This window comes from Carya illinoinensis, chromosome 5 (genome assembly GCF_018687715.1).
Source record: "Carya illinoinensis cultivar Pawnee chromosome 5, C.illinoinensisPawnee_v1, whole genome shotgun sequence".
In the NCBI taxonomy this organism is placed as follows: Eukaryota; Viridiplantae; Streptophyta; class Magnoliopsida; order Fagales; family Juglandaceae; genus Carya; species Carya illinoinensis.
In genome coordinates, this window is record NC_056756.1 from 14735783 (window position 1) to 14750892 (window position 15110).

The 15110-nt window shown below is 36.9% G+C and overlaps 1 protein-coding gene across 5 annotated transcripts; it reads left to right on the forward strand.

Moving 5' to 3' along the window:
- The first annotated feature begins 916 nt into the window (after positions 1-916).
- Positions 917-5802, forward strand: LOC122311230 (clp protease adapter protein ClpF, chloroplastic). Of its 5 annotated transcripts, none has more exons than XM_043125684.1 (10): positions 975-1078; positions 1594-1644; positions 2217-2623; positions 2752-2811; positions 3213-3307; positions 3496-3668; positions 4091-4203; positions 4777-4822; positions 4968-5008; positions 5180-5802. In XM_043125684.1, exons 3-10 carry the CDS (start codon positions 2294-2296, stop codon positions 5333-5335), a joined length of 1014 nt encoding a protein of 337 aa, XP_042981618.1. In that variant the 5' UTR covers positions 975-1078; positions 1594-1644; positions 2217-2293; the 3' UTR covers positions 5336-5802. The 5 variants fall into 5 exon arrangements, with proteins under 5 accessions (XP_042981620.1, XP_042981616.1, XP_042981617.1 ...); XM_043125685.1 differs by having other exon boundaries at positions 1009-1078; positions 2212-2623; XM_043125686.1 differs by lacking the exon at positions 1594-1644 and having other exon boundaries at positions 917-1049.
- Positions 5803-15110: the final 9308 nt, after the last annotated feature.

The following is a 15110-nucleotide window of genomic DNA, read 5'->3' on the forward strand; positions in this document are numbered from 1 at the left end:
AATGCACACAATTCACTACACAATAGGGAACATACACCCGCTTGTATGGAAGCATTTCCCTTGTTCAAATTCTCTCTTAAAGATTTCTAAATTGATGTAATATACTGTTGGCATAGTACTCTTAGGTTTCGTTTGGTTATACAAACTATTTTATCCTATCTCATTATTACAATTTTTATAACTTCCCACACAAAATTCAATAAACAATTTAACTTTTTCAAATTTTAAAATAAAAATAATATTAAAAATTATATTCTAACAATATTTTAATCAACTTTTAATTTTATTCTCATCTCATTTGTGGAATCAAATAAGACCTTAATTATAATTTATTTGCAAAATCTCTTACTTAGAAAATACATTAGATGCAAAATTTTATGGACAAGAGACGAAAATGCAAAGAATTTAAACTGTGCGAGTAAGAGCCATTTTACTCATCATCTACACACTATATTTATTTTTTTATTTTTTTCTATTTTTTTATTATATTCTTATTAAACTAAAGAAATTCTTCTATTCATTATCCATATATAAAAAAAAATTATGTATATTGTGTGATATAAGAATGATGAGTATAATTTCGGAAGAGTCCCGCTACACTGCCGCCTGCCCATGACTACTCCATCTTATCGTTAGTGTAAAATCATCCTATCATTTTATTTCAATTTTTTTATTCATATTTTTTTATCATTCTAAAACTTTTTTTAAAAATATAAAAAAATACTAATATATTAATAATCACTTTTTTAATTATTAAGTAAAAAAATTAAAACACAAAAGTGTTAAAGTGATTGGGCAAAATAGCATTTCTCTTGTGTAAATGGATCCGAATAATGTGGTTTCAATGCGTCAAATCAATGTATGCGGCAACACACGAATTCCTGAATCTGCGATGCACAGGATACAAAGCTTGTGGGGCTCCCGTGCAGTGACGTGGCGTGGTGCCATTCTCTCTTCAATATCTTCTTTAATTTTTGTCGAGTTCAGTAAATATGTTGAAGACGGGAACTCGGGGTTTTGCCTTTTCATACTTCTCCGGTGATTTTCCGGTGACGTCTAATCCTTAGAATAAGAAAACGTATTGATTTTTCTTCTTTATTCTTCCTCCTTAATTCTCCTTGAATATGATGAGTTAACTTTTCTCTTAATTCAGGAGTTGAATTTATGATGTTTTTGCTTGGATTCTGGGAAAACGATGTAGGATAAAGGATTTACTTTTTATTATCTTGAACTGAGATTTCTCATTGTTTCTGCCTACTTTATCCTAACTCAACTGAGTGCCATACAAATGAGCTTGAATGATATTTTTAGGAGCGGAATATAAATGAGGTTTGTCTTGGGCCTTTAAACCCATGATATTTATGCGAATAAGACTGTCGCATATAATTCACTTCCTTCTAATGGGATATATTTTAGTCCGATGTCACTGGTATGTATGTGTATTCGAATTTTATTTCTCGTTAAAATCGTGATTGAATCATCAGAAGCACTTTAGATGATTGGTTTTTAGAATGGTTTTAGGGTTGTTTTAGTCATTTTGATATGCGCTTACTAACATCCATGTCTGGACTTGCTTTGTTCTCTCTCTTCTAGGCTTCCCCTAGTGCAATTTGTGGGCACTTTCTGTTATTCCATAAATCAGTTGTGAGTTCTTGGAATTGTGATTTTATTGTTTTTTCTTTTCTTGTGAACTTTTTTTTCCCATATAATTAGACATGATGTAATTTTGGAATATGGGATAAATTATGTCTATGAAATTTTGATAAAGATATTACCAAGCTTTGCTTTGGTTGAGAAAATTGTTGCCTTCTGAAATAGCTTGTGAATTAGCTACCCGTTAAGTAGAGCAAAAGCAAAGTTTAAGAGCAAAAAACATTTCAAGAAAATAAATAACTGTGTAAGATATATTGTTCAGTTAACTAGCAAAATGATAATAGAGAGAAGCATAATCCAGTCTTGCTATATATGTAACTCAATCAATATCTCAAATTAAAGTTAGTTGGCAGTTATCTGACCATATATAACGATGTATTACTGATTTTAAAGTTCCCTAATTCATACCCATTTATTCTTTACAAACTGGTTATATTCTTTGGGGATCTGTTGTTGGATAGCCTCATTGGAATTTTTATTTATGATTTCAATTTTGATTGGATGTTCCAATAATGGCATACCTACATAGATTGACTCCAAATACGCCATTTTTCCTAGTGCAGATGCACCAATTCTCGTTTGCTGGGGTGGAAAACTAGTAGTTTTTCAGGAAAAAAGATTACGTCATTGTGTGGTAGAAATGGTGCAAGGTCTGTCATTATCCACCCTTCCAACTTCTGGAAACAGTGGGGTTTGTGGATCAATCCCTTCATGGAGGGAGCATTACCAGCTAATGAAGAAAGTTCAGAAAGCCTCTGCGACTGATAGACATTACATGCATCAGTGCATGCAAAAATTATTCTTAACAGGTAGTTCCAATATATTAAGGCCCAGAAATTTAAGGGTTGAAGCTGGATGGCTGTTCAAAGGAGGTGGGCAGGGATTGGATGCAAGTTCAGAGCGTAGTGAGAGTGCTAATGAGGACATTTTGATCTTCTTTTTCCAGCTGGACTTGGCTACTCGAGTGCAGGTTTTCTGAGGCTGTTTTTTAGGTTTTTATTTTTATGCATATTAAAATGTTGTAGCATATCTTTTTTAGATTTCTTATTGTGCTAACAAGCTTTTTTTTTTCTCTCTCGTTTTGTCTACACATGGCAGTATGCTCTAAATTTGGAGCAGTATGAAATTGCACAGCAACTGAGAAACAAGCTTACTGAAGTTAGTCATATCTATCCTGCTTATATGTACAATATCATAAGATTTAATATTAAATAAATTACCTGCATTACCGATAATAATAAATAAATTACCTGCATCAAATACCTGTTCAAAAGTATTATAGTTGTTCAATAGTTCTGCCAGTAATGTTTGCCTGAGAATCATGAAATTATCTATGTTGTAATGCATGTAGTTATGCATTTTGATGATATAAATATAGAGATATTACTGAGTTGTTAAATAGTTGTTGGCACTGTGACCTTTTGGAGTTGCAGAGTTAAAACACCAGAAGTAAGTAAATGCTTGCCTGCACTAATTTGTTTCCAAGTACATGCATAGAAGCATCCTTGTAATTAGTGCATTAAATGGTTTTCAGCCTTATAAAATCTTTCTCATGGAAGGTTGAAGCAGAGGTTATCAGGCAGCAAGAAGAAAAGCGGGGATCATCTTCAAAGAGTGAAGCTCAAGATAAGGCTATAAGGATCATACGTCTACGGTGTGTCCTGATTTGTCTCATCCTAGCATCTGCCTAAGGTTTTATTTGAGTGATTCTGTAAAGAAGTTGCTGACATATCTGACACTTTCTATTGTTTTTTCTTCCCATATTTTCGCTCTCATTCTTGTCTTGTGCCATAGCGGGTCAACTTTGAGATTACATTAGAACACCTTCTTTTTTCCTTGCAGGGCAGACCTTCAGAATGCAATTGACTGCGAGAATTATGCTTTGGCTGCAGAGTTACGGGATGAAATTTCCAAACTTGAGGCAGAGTCCTTGGCAGCATCAGCAAAAGCTCTGGCATATGAAAATGCACAATATACATTTCATTTGGGACAGAAAGTGGAGCACAAAATTTTCGGTATACAACCATTATGCTATTTTCTGGAATTTCTGCCTTAGTTTGGTTTGAGCATAAGGTTGGTTGTAGTGTTGCTGTGACCCGTAGTAGTTTTGAGAATCTTATGATTAAGGAAGCTTCAGAAGGAATTAATTTTAACTGCCTTGTCCTTTTATCTATTTCTAAGTAGGTGTTTTCTGTTGTATATGTCCTGTTTACTTGGGCGCTATGCCTATTCCTCCTTAAGTATTAATAAAATTTCTTTTTATTTATAAAAAAAAAAATGCCTTATTGTATCTGTAACTGGTAGAGAAGCCGTAAAGAATCAAAGTGAAATCAGTAGAATCAGGAGTAGGCTCCTTGCATTCTGACGAGTGACCAATATTCTCTTTTTTCTCCCTTTCCTGATTGTTTATGTTATCAAGGACTCGTTATCTTTTCAGGCTATCGTGCTGTAATTTGTGGAATGGATCCCATGTGCTGTGAATCAAGTTCATGGATGGAGATTGCTCAAGTTGAAAAGTTGTCTCGAGGTTCTAATCAGCCATTTTATCAGGTTTAACCAACTCTTTTTCAGTTACAACTTTCAAGGTTTATGGGATTTGTTCATTGTTTTCCTAGTCAATATTATATAAGATTTTATGTTAGTTCCAAATATGATTAACTCCATGTAATATTAGTAACCTGACCCACCCCCCCCCCCCCCCCCCCCCCTCCCGACCCCCTTCTCTCTCTATCTGGATTGGGCGGTATCATTATTGTAAGGCCTCATTGACCTATTTTAGAATGAATAATTCTTTCTGATATCGTGTGAAAATGAGTTTGTTCTTTGTCTGTATTACTTTGGCTCATAGAAGGATGTGGAGCTTCGGATAATCATGCTAGTGTGGTATATTGGCTGTTTCTCTATACATTTTCAACATTTTGGATTGTCTGGACCTATACCCTTACCCATTTGCATTTTCATGTACCTTCCCTAAAATTCAGAATATTGTTCAGTACTGTTTGTTATTCCCCCCTTTTTAATGTTTTCGTTTTCTGCTTTCATTTTTTTCGTTTCATTGGCTAGTTGAATGAGCAGCCACGGTGTGATAACTACTTCCAATTATGCTGTTCTTATTGTTTCCAGGTTTTGGTTGACGTGCGTGCAGACCCCAATATACTGGTGGCTTATGGTAATTTGCTGCTGCTTGATCAGCTACTTAATGAAGTTGGGTTTTATGAGCCTAAGTGTAGTATCGAAATGTTTCTCTGTGAGGTTTTATCTTGTTGCTTTTCAAATTCCCTGTTGAACATGTGAAATGGTTTTCTTTGTTGCAGTTCCTGAGGAGAATCTATTAGCCTCTGACCGACCCGATAAGGTGATTGTCCCTTGTTATTTTCTTTCTTTTTGTTTTGTTTTGGGTTTTTTTCCCCCTTCGAAGGGAAACCTTTTTTGGGTCTGTGCGTGGAGTTGTCCTGAAGAGTGTGGCTAGAGTGAGCTCCCTTCGACATTGTTTGATTGTGTTTCCGCTGCTCTTATTCATGTGCAGGGCAGGTTTGATCATCCCTACATCTCCTTTTTATTCTATGGAATGGATGGAGCTGGAGATTTCATCCCAATCAAGCAGCTGCGTGAAAAATACAATCGGCCCCGGCATGAAATACCCTTTGATCCAGACGATGAGGAGCCTCATGCTGATTCTTAACAGACTAATGGCTGTTGAATATTTGTGTTATGCGTTTAAGAGTAGAAGTACGTAGTGGAATCCGTGTTGATGGCTTTTGTCCGATAGTACATTGGGCCGTATTCAGATTTCAGAGGCTAATTTGATTATAATCCCAAATTCACTGATAATTGGGCCTAGATACGAGTCACGACTTCTGTGCTTCTTCATCTAAAAGCCCTCTTTGTAGGCCGAATATTCAATGCCATACGGAGCCGGTGCCTGGCTTACCCGTTTGATGAACAAGTACAACGTGTGTTTCTTCGACTGTCCAGTGCACTACCTGCCTCCTTTTCCTAGAACCCACTTCGTGTCTTGTAATTTGTAATTCCAATTTCGATGCTGTATCTACCCCAAAATAAAAGGAAGAAGAGTAGATGACTCTCTTTCGCAGATCATGGGTACGACTAGAATTCATAATATATCTTTCTAATATGCTCACAAAACAAGACTTATGTGTCTACGATTAATGGCGGCAGTCCTATTCCTTGTCCTCTTTATAATTATTTAGTTCCCTTAAGACCAATTTGTCAAAAGTTAAATCGTCTATATCAATGGTCTGATCATTAGAAAAAGTAGGTGAAATTAATAGTGCCGAATTAACTTCAATTTCACTCGAAATTGGAACTTAAAATATGGGAAATCAGTCTGCAAGAGCATAAAACGACAAATTAGAGAAAAAGTAGACATGATTAAGAATAAAAAATTTAAAAAAAATCATCTAACCACTATAATGAGTTGATGCCTTGGTTGTCGTTAACCTTGATTCTATTACTATTATTACATCACTCCTAATCATCCCCCACCACCATTAATTAATTAATTAATTTTCAAGTTTTCAACTATCAAGGGTAATAGTCTACTGCACATGCATGCTAGCTAGCTACCTAGCAACATCCAGTTGTGATGCATATATGTATGAGTTTCTTAATTCCTACAATGAGTTTAATTAATTGGTCTACCTTTGGCCAATGCCAAGCAAGCAGCTCGCTCAGTACTTAGTGTGAAAAAGAGAATTAAAAAAATAAAAAATAAAATTACATGCGCGCCCGCATATATATATATGTAATTTTAAATATAAATCCATCATTCAATATACTACATATCATCTATTTTTTTAATTTTTTAATTTTTTATTAAATATTTAGTATATGAATAATAAATAAAAAAAATTAAATTAATTTAAAAAAATAAATCTAAAAAAATTTTAAAAAGAATTTAAAAAATAAAAATATTAAATATGTGGTGTACGAGACTTATCGTATGATCACCAATACAAAAGAATGTTGAAATCAAATGTTGAAGGGATCAAGAGTGGATGCAGACGTTGAGATAGAGGAGGGATACAAAAATAGTTGGGGGGACCTACATCTTGAAATTTGCGATCGATGATTATTTTGAAAATGATATATGATATAATATTACCCCACAAAAAAAAAAAAAAAATCATCCGTGATGATCTATCGATCAATCGTTTCGTTTTGATCTTATCATCATCATGTATAGCTAATAACATCATTAATTATAGCTAGTTGCTACCTTATCAACTTTGTCTTTTTTATTACTTATTTCGTTTCCATTGGACAGACAACACCTATATATATATATATATAATTAATTATCCTTTGAAAGTATTATATATCTCATTTAGCAGTTGAAGAGTGTAGAGATTTTTAATTAAGTCATTTTGCTCATACATCTATTTGATCATGTAGACGTCCACCACACATTCCAGAATTCCATATCCCAGAGGAACCACTTTTAGAGTTTGCTGCAGCTTTGAGGATAGAGATCAACTGTGCTTTTATTGTTCTGCGTGATATTGCGTCAGGAACCATTAACTTCATTTATTATTTTTTAATCATACCTTTATTTATTATTTATTTTATCAAAATTTTAATTATTTTCTTATAAAAAGTCTTTCATTCATCATTCTCAATAGCTAATCGTGGGACACCCAGAGAGTGTAAAGACTTTTAGTGAGAGAGTAGTTAGATTTGGTGAGATAAAATAAATTATGCACATGATTTCAGGTGAGAGTCGAGACAAAAGAGATGGTGACATTCGAGAGTGTGGAGACTAAAAGTGGGAGAGTAGTTAGATTTTGTGAGAAAATGGGTGAGGCTGTCGGGTTAGAATTGGATTTATTAACAGTACTCCATCAGTTAATTTAATGCAATACGTGATGGGATATTTGAATGAAAATAGATAAGAATGTATCATTTTTTGCATTTGAAATAATGGGTTTGGACTTTGGACGCACGATCACATCACATGGCCTCCTTTTGTCGTTATTGAATTCAACAAAGTAAAGGCAAAAATCTAGATTATTTTGTTTGTATTTATTTTAGACATGAGTACAAGAGTTGGTGATAACTTTCAAAGAAAAATACAAATGTTTTAGCAAATAGGAGATCACATATATGTTAATTATTTCCGGATGTTATCATATATAGATTAAATTTTTTTTTTCTTATAGTATCAGATAAGGCCAGGCAGTAGTTCCTCAAATATGAAATCAAAGATCTAACCTTGATTCCACTACTATTACTACATCACTCCTAATCATCCCCTACCACCATTAATTAATTAATTAATTTTCAAGTTTTCAACTATCAAGGATAATAGTCTACTGCACATGCATGCTAGTTAGCTACCTAGTAACATCCAGCTGTGATACATATATGTATGAGTTTCTTAATTCCTACAGTGAGTTTAATTAATTTGTTGTTTTCCTTTTACTTCGCTTACAAGATTACACGGTTTTTTATTACGATGGATTTGAGGCAGAAAATCCCTCTCTTACCTGCTGTTGAGCGGTGCATAACGGTGTTACTGATTACTGAACGTGTCGGTGGTGCCGGCGTCATAAACGATAGACTTACAAACGCTGTATAACGTGCAGGGATGGGACCCATACGCCTACGGATTCGAGGCGGATGAGGAAAATGTGAGTTTGGTTTTTAGGAATCTGGGCATGGAGGATGACCCCGCTTGTGGGCCCATCATTGACGATATTGCCATCAAAAAGTTCTTCACTTCCGATAGACCCAAAGATATCCATTTCTTTGCCTCTCTCTCATCTTTGGTAGGACAAAAGTCAAAAATCTAAACTTAAAACGGTGATCATACGATGAGTCTCGTCCACCACATATTAGATATTTTTATTTTTAAAATTCTTTTTAAAAATTTTTTAGATTTATTTTTTTAAATTAATTTAATTTTTTTTATTTATTATTCATATACTAAATATTTAATTAAAAATTAAAAAATTAAAAAAAATAGATGATATGTAGTATATTGTATGACGCCCCCAAATCCCCACACCCGAGCACGGGGAAATCGAAACGTCCGGATGGTGACAACCCGGGTCACCATCCCATCGACGGGTGCCAAGTGTGTGCAAAAGCAACATATGTGCACGAAGAAACACGCAGCGGATAACGAAAGTCATAACTAAGTACCAAAATTGTTTTCTTAACGTAATATAAGCTGTTTAAAACATACATAGATAAAATATTACAAAACACAAATACAGTTTTAAACTAAATATAAAACATAGCATCAGCAACCTGGTGGAGCCGCATCCTCGGGCTCAGCCTCCTCCTCTTCGTCCTCCAACTCTGCACCAAAAGCTACGGAACCAAAAATGGTACCGCAGGTAAGTAAAACCCAAACACCACCAGATAAAAACACATAGAACTCAAACAACATGGATGCAAGAAAAACCAATGCACATGCCCCGCAAAACCACATTTTTTCCACGCACGCCAAAAACCCATTTGGCCCAATAAAAACATATTCTTAAAAACCACGCCTTGCCATTATCCCAGATAATGGCCCAAACCACAATTTTTCCAGAAAATGGATCAAAAGCCTCAAAACCAAAACTCGCAATTTTCCCAGAAAATGGCCCGCATCCGAAAACCATAAAAACAAACCGGTTATGCATGCACCATGATCTCCCCTAGGGATCATCCGCACACCCTGGCTCTGTGCCACACCGCAGGTAACGACTACGCATGTGACACCTAAACGAGCGATGCCTAGACTCGCGCCCTGCGCGTACCTGGCCAGGCCATCCTCTAGCCCTCGCCAGCGAAGGGCCACGAAGTCGGTGAGTAGAGCGATGCCCAGACTCGCGCCCCGCGCGTACCTGACCGGGCCATCCTCTAGCCCCGCTCCCGTCGTCGCCCAGCGACAACTCAGGGGACATCACTCAGTATTATCCACTCCCGAGTGACCAGAGGAGCTCCACCGAGATAATAACTCATCCCGGCTTGGGTTCGTGAGACACACGCACCCGAAAATCCATTCACGTCAGCAAAACAAGGTTTCTCAAATAAAATAAATACACAAGCATGCGCCATGCAAATGCAATTATCAATGCTCCAAAACAAACAACCAACCATAAAACAATAAATCAAGCAACTCCGTCCTCCATCCATCCGACCCCCGAACTCCTCGGACTCAGTCCGGAATCAACCAACCAGCAGATTAATTAAATCGAAAGAGCAATATATATTTAAATCTGAAAATAGGGTTTAGAAAATACTTACAGCGCTATACGGTAATTTTAGAAAACACCCGGCGTTGCAAACGGCGGAGAAAAAGCAACGTAACAGTGTAATTTACACTGTTGTCGTGGGTAATAAATTACCCATTTTCGAACGGGGACAAACCAAGGCTCGGGATTGATAGGGAATGACCTTGAGATATTTATGAAGCTAAGGGAAATGAGTTTTGGCCGTGGGTGGTGGTGAAAATGGCGGTCGAAGGCCAAAAAGGGGCTGAAAGGAGTTGAGCTCGTGGGAGCTGCTCCGGCAACGGATCGAGGCCGGAAATGGGTGGTTTAGGTCGGCAAGAAGTAGGGGAAGAAGCTGTGAAAAGATGGTGGCCGGAGGTGGTGCGACGGCGCAGGAAACGGTGAAAAACCGTATGGCTTGGAGGAGCTCGTGGCGGCTAACGGTGGCTCGGATGGAGGTGAAACTTGGTGGGGATGTTCACCGGTGAGAGGGGAAGAAAACTGGGTGGGTGGTGTCGGCCACGCCGTCGGCGAGCGGCGGTTCTGGGCTACGAAAGCAACCAGCGACAGGGGCAAAAACAGAGCAGGTGCAGCGACTTCTGGCGGCTCTCGAAAGCTAACGGCTGGTCCGATGGCTCTGAAAATTGGTGGGGATGATCTCTGGTTGAAGGGGAAGAGAATGGTGGTGACGGCGCACCAAACGGTGGCCAGACGGCGGAGAACTGGCCGGTCAAAGTGGCGGCGACGAGAATGAGAAAAATGGGCAGCTGGGCGTACGTGGGAAAGAAAGGAGAAGAAAGAAGAAGAAAAGAAAGAAAAAGAAAGAAAAAGAAGGAAAAAGAAAAGGAAAAAGGGAAAAAGAAAAAGAGGAAAGAAATGAAATGAGGTCCAATCCTCACTCCGGAGACCAAAAACCGATCCGCCGAAAACGATATTAAAAACCGTAAAACGACTAAAATAAATTAAACACATCAAATAAATTAAAACCAATTAAAACACATTAATTTAAAATAAATAAACCAATATATTATTCAAATTAAAAACAACCCTTCAGTGAAAATACACGTAAAAACGGGGTATCACATCCTCCCCCCCTTAAAATAAATTTCGTCCTCGAAATTTGCAAGATCAACCACCAGCGCCAAAAAGGATACAGGATACAACTCTGAATATAACTGAGAGATACATATCATCGACAACTCCCAATAAATCCAATGGTTATTATCTTCACACCATAAATTACTAATATCCACGACGTCTCTGCTTTACCTTCCAAACTTTCATCCCATTCCAACTTTGGTAACTTAATAGCCACTTCCAAAGTTAACCATCCATAAACCAAATTGCACAATCAAAAGATTAATCTCCCATTAAAACTTCGAATCACTACTAATCCTTCAAAATCAACACAAAATATTGAACTTCTAAGAATCTCCAAAAATCATGCTTTCGCGCGCACTCTGATAACTCACCAACATACAAAAAGACTATATCCTCATAAATTAACACCCTTGAGTACAAGCTAACTCTAGCACCTGGAAGCAAGAAAATCCTTTACCACACTTTGATAGAAAATAAAATCTCTCAAAATCATGAATCATCACTCCTATCCCTCAATTATCTCTAGCTACCTTAATCAAATCAAGATTCCTCAATGACACCCATGATTCTCAACAAAAAGACAATATCAATCAATTGCAACTTCCAAATTAAAAACAAGTAACATTATCTCAAAATACGCCAATCTCATCTAAGATAAAGAACATAAGGCTCGAATCCATCCCGACCAACTAATAAAGCACCTATAACTCCTACCCAACAACTTACACTATCAAGATCATCACCTAAATTCTGAATATCATATAAATTTAGAGATAACTAAATACACTACGAACCACGATTGAATTCACCATAACCTTAATGAACCCTTCTTGAAAACTCACTTACCTACTTCCATTCTCATAACCCTAGTAGTAGCACGACTATTTCCTTCAATTGCATACAAAATTAAATCTCAAGATAGGCCATGCTGTTCATATCTCCAATCCATCAAAACTATTGCACTACCCTCCTAACTCCTACTGCTTATTACCTCACGTACCTGCTTAGGCTAATCACCGTTGATTCCCCAGCTTCCACTTTCAAGATTTTATTATCCACTACACATTGCGACCCAACAATCTCTCAAGTTAAATAAAATGTCTATAACTCTCCCAACTGGACACTCAAACTCCAAAGGAAAGTATAGTCTCAAAATTTAAATTCCTATGTGACCTCAAGTCACAATTAATTCTTAGAGATAGTCTCAATAATTAATGCCAACCATCACTCCAATTGGTAACCCACTTCAACTCTACACTCCGATCAACTCACCAAGAACTCGAAGTTATGATCTATTGAATTTAATACTATCACATCTAATCCACTTCAGTACTCACCAAAGCCACTTCTCTCAAGCCAAAAAGAGACTAGGATTTGTACTCTCCGAAATCCATACACCCTCACCACCACTATAAATGGATCTCATGTACCCTTAGCTAAGATCAATAATCATTCTAACGTATAAGTGATCCATTATTTCCATTTCCAACATTCGTACCTATATCGTCAAAATAAACGAAAATCATTTCCCAAAACCTGCATCATCTATTATCCTCAACTCGGTATGAATCAATCCTAAAACTTATCACTATAACCTCGAGCTATAACAATTATTGCCAACCTACATTCCATTGAGTAACACGCCTAGACTGAACACTCCAATCGATTCACCACTATCATGTGTCGATCTCATACGTCCTTAGCCGAAACCAATAGTCATTCTAACGTACAAGTAATCCATTACTACTATTTCCATCATCTGGATTTATATCTACAAATCAACATGAATCATTCCTATATCTGCTTAACTTATACCCTTAACATCAGCAAATAGTTATCGCTTAAAGCTTTGTACTGAAAATGACCTTAAACCTGCTAATAATCCGTTCCCAAAAGTCTCCGGAATATGAGGTCTCAACTTCAATCGAATTCAATACCAACAATTAAACTATTGCTTCCAAAACCTCAATGGATCTATTTCTTCCGAACCGACAAAAATCATTTCCTAAAATCGATTACTACAACCTCGAGTTAACAATAGTCATTTTCTGAACTAAGTCAATATCTACAATCCTCAAAGAAGTATATGAGCTAGATCATTACCTTTCATTCTCAAAGAAATCTACTCTAGAAAAATTTTCATACCAATAACTCAACTCTAATCAACCCCATTTTAATGGTTACAAACTAATCATTCACTAGAGTAGATCAAGCTATAGCACTATGTCTATAAAACTAAGAACTCAATTCTTATTATAAGTCAATCCTTCTACTCTGCAATTCTAAAACCTTAAATCAAATAAGAATCATCTTCCGGAATTTCTAAGATCAAACAACTTACATCCCATAATAGAAAAAAAAAAAAATCAACTCCCAAATCTTTCAAATTCTAAAACATTAATAGATAATAAATCATTTTCTGAAATCCTCAAGATTGATGGCTTTAATCCAAAACATTCACCTTAAAAGCTTGTAAATTTTAAAACCCAAATTGCCACCAAATTGCTCATTCGAATCAGCGAAATTAAAACTTGGAATTTAATTATTTCCTCCAAAGCTTGTCGAACCTAAAACCTTAATTACCAAAATCTTATTTCCTAAAATCTATAAGGCCTCAAACCTTAGATAAAATTATCTTAAACCAATCCTTAAAGTTCGTTGAACCTACACTCTCCTATTCTATAGCTTCATTACATAAATTCTAGAAAACCTAAGACCTCAACCATCTTAAGCGACTTAAAGCTAACTCCCCTCCTTAGTTGCAACTTACATTCCTACTCCCAAGAAATTGTCTAATCCATGTCGTTCCCTTCTAACCACAATATTATAAAAGTAACCCACCTCTATAAAATTCAACCCTACTTCACTAAGTATTTTTTTTTTCCTATCAACGACATTCTCAATAGTACTGTCCTCCTGCCATAGCACAATCCTCAACCCCACTTTAACTTCGGACAAAACAAAACAAAACAACTTAAAACAAAATAAATAAAACAAATAAACAACATACTTGCAATTCAAATAAAATAAAATCAAACCAAACCAAATCAAATGGAATTAAATAAAATAAATTCAAATCAAACAAAATCGAATCAAGTTAAAGAAAAACAAATCAACTTAAATAAATTAAAATAAATTTAACACCAACTTTTAAAACTTTCTGGTACTCCACCTATGGGACATATGGTTTTACTCAGAGCCAAACCGCTCTGATACCACCTATGACGCCCCCAAATCCCCACACCCGAGCACGGGGAAATCAAGACGTCCGGATGGTGACAACCCGGATCACCATCCCATCGACGGGTGCCAAGTGTGTGCAAAAGCGACATATGTGCACGAAGAAACACGCAGCGGATAACGAAAGTCATAACTAAGTACCAGAATTGTTTTCTTAACGTAATACAAGCTGTTTAAAACATACATAGATAAAATATTACAAAACACAAATACAGTTTTAAACTAAATATAAAACATAGCATCAGCAACCCGGCGGAGCCGCATCCTCGGGCTCAGCCTCCTCCTCTTCGTCCTCCAACTCTGCACCAAAAGCTACAGAACCAAAAATGGTACCGCAGGTAAGTAAAACCCAAACACCATCAGATAAAAACATATAGAACTCAAACAACATGGATGCAAGAAAAACCAATGCACATGCCCCGCAAAACCACATTTTTTTCCACGCACGCCAAAAACCCATTTGGCCCAATAAAAACATATTCTTAAAAACCACGTCTTGCCATTATCCCAGATAATGGCCCAAACCACAATTTTCCCAGAAAATGGATCAAAAGCCTCAAAACCAAAACTCGCCATTTTCCCAGAAAATGGCCCGCATCCGAAAACCATAAAAACAAACCGGTTATGCATGCACCATGATCTCCTCTAGGGATCATGCGCACACCCTGGCTCTGTGCCACACTGCAGGTAACGACTACGCATGTGACACCTAAACGAGCGATGCCTAAACTCGCGCCCTGCGCGTACCTGGCCAGGCCATCCTCTAGCCCTCGCCAGCGAAGGGCCACAGAGTCGGTGAGTAGAGCGATGCCCAGACTCGCGTCCCGCGCGTACCTGGCCGGGCCATCCTCTAGCCCCGCTCCCGTCGTCGCCCAGCGACAACTCAGGAGA

Bases quoted from the DNA above. Each gene is read 5' to 3' on its own strand.
- LOC122311230 (XM_043125686.1), top strand. From the start codon at position 2,294: ATGGTGCAAGGTCTGTCATTATCCACCCTTCCAACTTCTGGAAACAGT. The intron at 3,669-4,090 runs GTATACAACCAT...TTATCTTTTCAG, and splicing joins AGTGGAGCACAAAATTTTCG to GCTATCGTGCTGTAATTTGT. The intron at 4,204-4,776 runs GTTTAACCAACT...TATTGTTTCCAG, and splicing joins CTAATCAGCCATTTTATCAG to GTTTTGGTTGACGTGCGTGC.